General features: G+C 46.1%; 1 protein-coding gene across 1 annotated transcript; it reads left to right on the plus strand.

Moving 5' to 3' along the window:
- Nucleotides 1-397: 397 nt before the first annotated feature.
- LOC138851768 (methyl farnesoate epoxidase-like) lies at nt 398-6,485 on the plus strand (the record flags this gene model as incomplete). Its single annotated transcript, XM_070081232.1, is given in 2 exon segments — nt 398-557; nt 785-6,485. Coding segments are annotated over 2 exon segments (342 nt in total), but the record flags the coding sequence as incomplete, so codon positions are not given.
- Nucleotides 6,486-7,044: the final 559 nt, after the last annotated feature.

A 7,044-nucleotide genomic window follows, 5' to 3' on the forward strand; every position in this document is an offset into this window, starting at 1 on the left:
CCCAAGACACAGTAATGTGGCATCCCATAACAGAGTAATGTGGCATCCCATGATACAGTAATGTGGAATCCCATGACACAGTAATGTGGCATCCCGTGTAACAGTAATGTGGAATCCCATGACACAGTAACGTGGCATCCCATGACACAGTAATATGGCATCCCATGACACAGTAATGTGGCATCCCGTGTAACAGTAATGTGGCATCTCATGAAACAGTAACGTGGCACGCCGTGCTACACTATTGTGGCATCCCTCGCAACAGTAATGTGGCATTCCATCCAACAGCAGTGTTACACTCTTGGACTGTTGTGCTCTTGGACTGTTGTGCTTTTATATATAGTGTGATGCAGTTAGTATATTTCAGATTTAGAATATTTTAATGCCTAATTCTCAGGGTCACCGGATTCCTCACGGGACGATGATACTGAATAACTTGTACAGTGTCCACATGGAGCGAGACTACTGGGGTGACCCAGAAACATTCCGCCCAGAGCGCTTCATCAACACCGATGGTTCACTACGCAAGGACGAGCGGGTCATTCCTTTCGGCAAAGGTGACAATATATAGACGCAACATTAAGCCTGTCTTCGTTAGTCTCAACACTCATAAATTATTATAATGCTCATGCGAAAAAAATATGCTTTGTCATATAGCAGAGGACTGCATCTTGTATTCATGAATAACTACCCTAAATACATGAAGTCTATTTTCTTAAATCAGCATGTTTCCTTCACGCAACCTGTTTCCCTCTGTTGATCTCACAGTATCTGTGATCTTCAGGTAAGCGAATGTGTCTGGGAGAGCCTTTGGCCAGGATGACAACATTCTTGCTCTTCTCGGCACTCATGCAACGCTTCACTTTCTCTCTGGACCCTGCAGTTCCTGTCCCTGACACTGAAGGAAAGATTGGATTTTTACTGGTACCCCCAGAGTTCAAGGTCTTCGCCGAACCCAGGTTCTAATAAGAACAGCTCTGTGAAAATGAAGGACTACTTACGAAACACCATTACAACTAAGCTACAATGGAAAACCATATATCTCCTGAGACTGGTATGGAGGAACAGTTGCAGAGAAAGGTTCCTATATTCTCTCTGCTACGCAGAAAAGATATCAGATGTAGTAAACAAAGGATTAAAGACTATTTTCACGAATGAATGCAGCTTGTAATGACGATGGTGATTGGGTGACAAAATTAATTGCTAGTACTTTGTGTGTTTATATAGAAGTAGATTTATGAATGCAGAAGTGAATTAAGAACATAAGAATATAAGAAAGAAGGATCACTGCAGCAGGCCTGTTGGCCCATACTAGGCAGGTCCTTTACAATCCATCCCACTAACAAAACATTTGCCCAACTCAATTTTCAATGCTAACCAAGAAATAAGCTCTGATAACTCTATCCACTCATTTGCAACTCCCACTCAAATCCAACCCCTTTCACTCATATATTTATCCAGCCTTAATTTGAAACTTCCCAAAGTCCTAGCCTCAATAACCCAACTAGGTAGACTGTTCCACTCATCAACTGCCCTATTTCCAAACCAATACTTTCCTATGTCCTTTCTAAATCTAAACTTATCTAATTTAAATCCATTACTACGGGTTCTCTCTTGAAAAGACATCCTCAAGACCTTATTAATATCCTCTTTATTAATATCCATCTTCCACTTATACACTTCGATCATGTCTCCCATCATTCTTCGTCTAACAAGTGAATGTAATTTAAGTCTTCAGTCTTTCTTCATAAGGAAGATTTCTAATGCTATGTATTAATTTAGTCATTCTATGCTGAATGTTTTCTAACGAATTTATGTCCATTCTGTAATATGGAGACCAGAACTCAGCTACATAATCTAGGTGAGGCCTTACTAATGGTGTATAAAACTGCAGTATAACCTCTGGACTTCTGTTGCTTACACTTCTTGATATAAATCCCAATAATCTATTTGCCTTATTATGTACGCTTAGACATTGCTGTCTTGGTTTGAGGTTGCTGCTCACCATAACCCCTAAGTCCTTTTCGCAATCTGTATGGCTAAGTTCTACGTTATTTAACTTATATACCTCTTCAAGGGGCGCTCCTTGGTGTGGTGAAGAGGCTCTTGGTCTGAGGAATTAGATCTGTTGGTCTCCTTCCTCAGACCGAACCTAATTACCCCCCAATCCCCCCTTCCCTATCCCATCCTCCCCTTTTTCCTTTCCTCTTCCTCCTCCCCACCCCTCCCTTTTGCCCTTCCCCTTTTTGGCCTTTGGGATTTTTCCCACAGGCACGCTAATTCCTAGGTAGGGGAAAGGGTACTGAGGTCCATCCCATTCCATTGAGGTTCTTGGCAGTGGCGTAGTTTGCCGTGGAATCTGGATCGCCTGGGGATGTCCTGATCCCTCTCCGGTATCCTGGAGGGTGGCTTTGGGTGTCTTTCGGGTGACGGGTGTATCTCTGGAAGCCACGTTTCGGATTCTGGGGGTGGTGGCCGAAGGAAGTATGCTTTGTGGTGGATATCCGGCCACCCTATATTTTGTCCACCGAGGTAGCTCTGCAGATGTGAGGTTGCTATACCGGATTGCTGGTTTACTGGCATGAAAGGTAGGGTATGGCATGGGTTCCATGCTGCATCTGTGCTACTTGAGGTGCTGAGGTCCTCTTGGGCGCGAAGGGAGATTTCTGGCCCTTTCATTCCTCCTAGGAACTATCCCTCCCCAGTCCCCCCTTTTTTATTCTTTTATTCTCGTTTTCTTTTCTTCTTTCTTTTTTTTCTTAAAACAAAAAGAAAGAAGTAAACTAACCATGGAGTTCTCAATCCATGACCCCGCTACTCCCGGGCCCCCTCTTGTTACCGCACCCCGTTCTGACCACCTCGCCTTCTCTTTTGACCACTCTTCGGATACTCCTGATGCCCCTGTACCTCTTGCTGGTGCTGTTTTGTCACTCGCTTCAGGTGCCGGAGTTTCGACTGACCCCTTCGATTTGTCTGACCTCCGCTCTCCTTTGACTATGTTTCCAGCCTCTCCCTCTACGGTGCAGCAATTTTTGATTCGCCAGCCCGTCTCACGTCGGACCAACTCTGGTCCCACTTCTAAACGCCAACGACAATCTCCTGCTGATTTTACTTCGTTACCTTCCCATTCTACTTGGAAAAGACCAACACGCCATGCACTCCCTCTCCACACTCAGTTTCGGGCCACACAATGGACTAAATTCTCTACTTTAAGACCGACTTCTTCTACTGCCTATTTTTCCAACCATAGTATTGGCAAAGCGCTCCTACGCCATGTTGGTAGAGATATTTCCTTTCATGCTCTTAAGAGTGGTATGCACATCATCACAGTCCAGAATGCAACCCAAGCTCATGATCCGATCTCGATGAGAACAGTGATTAGCTTCAGTTCAGCCATATCACAGTCTTCAGATAGAGAGTATGTGGACCACCAGTCATGAAGATAATCCTGGAACACCTTCCAGTTGGCCCTCTTCACGTCCCATCTAGGAGGCAGCACAACTGTGGGAGGCCTGTTGATGTTGAAGGTGGTGATCACTGCAAAATGGTCACTGACAAGGTGAGGATGAGTTTCCCATGTGGCTCCTGCTGCGAGTTGTCTTGATCCGAAGGTAAGGTCGAGGCAGCCACCCAACAGGTGTGTGGGGTCTCCATTGTTTAGCAACTTTACCTCTGGAATATCGTGTAGGAGCATTGCTATGTGTCTGCCAGCAGCATTGGTTGCTGAGTATTACAACCCAGAAATCCAAATGGCCTGTTATCCTGGGTGTAAACGGAACAAAATAAGCACTGCAAAAAAGTTTTGATATATATTATCCTTCACCAATTTAGAACAGCAATATGTACACTATATTAGTGCACTCCACGGTAAGCAAGGCAGAAATAGAAGCCACAAGATAGCAGACCGTGCTTCAACCAGCTCTAGAATGGGAATGACAAGGGCAGACAGGAGAGTGGAACCCACATAACCTCTGCGATTGCCAAAACCATCTTCTCATTGGCTGGAACCTGGTCACTAGTTGAACGACGGGGCCCCATCATCAACACTCAGTAACCTGGTTGGCTGGTTGGGGGAGATAGCCTGTAAATGAGGGTGTGTACATGCGCCGAATAAAGGTTACGTACTCTTTGCATACCACACTGAGTGAGAGTGCAGCATTGGGCGATGTGCGTTGAAATCTCCACCCACAATAATACACTCAGTGCGTGCTAGCGCGAGGAGCTCTGCAATGTCGAGGGTGTGTCTTGGGTTCTTGTAGATGTTATAGATGGTAATGGGCGCCCCAGGTATGTGTGCAAGGATGGCCTGTACCTCGACATCCTCCCCACAGTCCACAGGGTTGGCTATAACCTCGTGAGGTATTGTCTTGGATACAAATACAGCTGTGCCTCTGCAGTGAACGCCCGGGTCCTTGTGCCGAAAATACCCAGCAAAACCGGGTAGTCTTGGGCACATAGTCGGGACAGTCAGAGTTTCTTGTAGCAAGACAATGTCAACCCGATCCCGAATTACTGCCTCCAGCAAGAGGCGCTGTTTGCCCCTCAGGCCCTGAATGTTCCATTGTAGGACCTTGAGGGTGGGATTTGGTACCGAGGTTATTCCATCGCTGTTGCTTCCTGAGCTGGAGACTGAGTCCTGCCCGCTCTGAGAACTTGCAAATTCATGGCATCCACTGTCTCCTCCTCGGTCAGTAAGCACACTCTCAGGAGCATACTGACCATCTGCCGGAATACGCTCTATTGTTCCGTGGAGTTGATTGTGTTGCAAATAAGATCAGTGAACGCCTTGATGAGTGCTACGAGATCCTCCCTGGTGAGGGCCTGCTTTGGGGTTGGGTTCGAATCAGTGGATATTATCTGGGCTGTTGTGGTCTGTAGGGACTGCTAAAGGTTGGATTTCTTTATTGTATGCACCATGGTCTGTTGCTGTATACCAGGTTGGGTAGCTGGGATCTGCTGGTGAGGTGCCAGTTGAGCCTGCAAAGCACCTGTGCCAGGTAAGGAGTGCCTGCATTGTCGTGCTATGGCCGGTGGGGGGCTCGTTTAGTGCCACCTGCTGATCGCGTTGACCAGATGTACCCTGTTGACGCCTCCTGTTCCTCTTGTTTCCGTTTCTTCGCTGAGGTAGGGGTGCAGGAGGTTCTTGACCTTGATGCCTGGTTGAGGCTTCGAGGGTTGGGAATTCCTGGGCATTGAGTTGGGTTAGCTGCTGAGAGATCTGCGGCGTGGCAGGGTTATCTGCACCCATCGTCTGCTGAGAGTGATGATCCGTCGTAGCCTGCTGCCGAGTTTTTGGAGTCTTCCAGACTCCTTGAATTCTGACGAGCCTCTCGGGGCATCGAGGATTTCAGGCATGTGTTTCTGCCTGCAGTTCGGGCATTGTGGAGTGGGTGGCGATGCATTTTTCAGCTTGGTGATGCATTCCTCGGTAGGGTGGTGCTGGCTGCAGACACCGCAGATTACTCTGTTCGGACAGAGTGCGCCCAGGTGTCCATAATGCTGACACTTGAAACAGCGAACTGGTTCTGCTGTGAATGTCCTGACATCGTACCTGCCCCAAGAACCGAGGTCCAGCTGGAATGGCAGTGGTCCTACATGCTGTATGAGGACCTGTCGAGTTGGTGCATTGCCTGCCGTCTTTGCCTTGAGACGTTGAGCTGACACCACACTGGGGTGAGCTGCTACTGCCTCGATGGGCATCATCAGCGGGTATCGCATCACTACACCCTTGATGATCTTCTGCCGAGAGTCCAGTTCCTCCAGGGTGAATGAGCGATCTGTCTCCATGACTCTCTTCAAGGTGGTATACATTTCCTTGTTGAGAGGAGTCAATATTGGTTCTCCCCTCAAGTTGAACCATATCACGAACTTCAGGTTGTGTCGTGATTTCAGGTATGAAACAACGCCATAGTGGGTTCTGTGGTTCCCGTAAGACTTCACCATGAATTTGCCAGGTAGGTTGAGCTGGTTTGCCTGTTCCTTGGACGGACGGCGCTTCTTGTTGTTGTCCAGAGTGATCCATCCTTTTTAGTTCTCGGGGGGTGGGGTGTTTATTTCCTCCCCTGTTTCCATATTCTCTGGCTCCATGGTTGGAGCTGTCAGATCTCTTACAATGTGAGCAGGATCTTCCTCTTCCTCTGATGACACTGAGTGGTCTCGCAACTTCTTCGCTAGAATTGCTCCCCACATTTCCAAATCTGAGTCCTCCGTCGTGTTCATGGAGCATCGTGGCCTCTTCTTTTCGGCAGAAGCGATGTGCCTATCTAGTGATAAGGTAGTGTACTCCGTGAACTGAGTGATAATGAATGATGTAATATATCAAAGGAAGGCAATTAAAGGGCTTAGACTACACCTCAGTCAATCCCCACAACAGAGAAACACCTGACGCGCGACAATACCGGACTCGTAATAAAGTTGGTAGAATTACCGACAATATGTAAAGTAAAAGGACACAAGTGCAACTAATGTGACATTTATTGTGGCAACGTTTCGCTCTCCAGGAGCTTTATCAAGCCATTACAAACAATACCCTCTGTGTCCATGTATTGTTTGTAATGGCTTGATAAAGCTCCTGGAGAGCGAAACGTTGCCACAATAAATGTCACATTAGTTGCACTTGTGTCCTTTTACAATACCGGGCTCATAAGAAAAGAGGAACACTGCAGTAGGTCCGCTGGTCCAACTTGACAGGTCCTCACGACATCCCACTAACAAAATATTCTACACAAGAAATAAGGTTTATTATTTGTCCAATGTATTATTAAACTCTAACCAAATTTTATTAATTACAAATGAGTCTGATTTATATAAACCTAAGGAAATATTTATATTTTCAAAACTGCTTTTTATGAAACAAGATTTAATTATATTTCTGTCGACCATGGGCTTGATTGATACAACTTTCTCAACTTTTTGAAAATCAATTGGATAGTTAAAATCTCTCACATGAATAAATAGAGCATTGGAATCCTGTCCAGTTCTAATGCTATATTTATGTTGTTTTAATCTAAGTTCGAGATTTTTACCAGTTTGACCGTAATAAAC

Source organism: Cherax quadricarinatus, unplaced genomic scaffold (genome assembly GCF_038502225.1).
Source record: "Cherax quadricarinatus isolate ZL_2023a unplaced genomic scaffold, ASM3850222v1 Contig2018, whole genome shotgun sequence".
In the NCBI taxonomy this organism is placed as follows: domain Eukaryota; kingdom Metazoa; phylum Arthropoda; class Malacostraca; order Decapoda; family Parastacidae; genus Cherax; species Cherax quadricarinatus.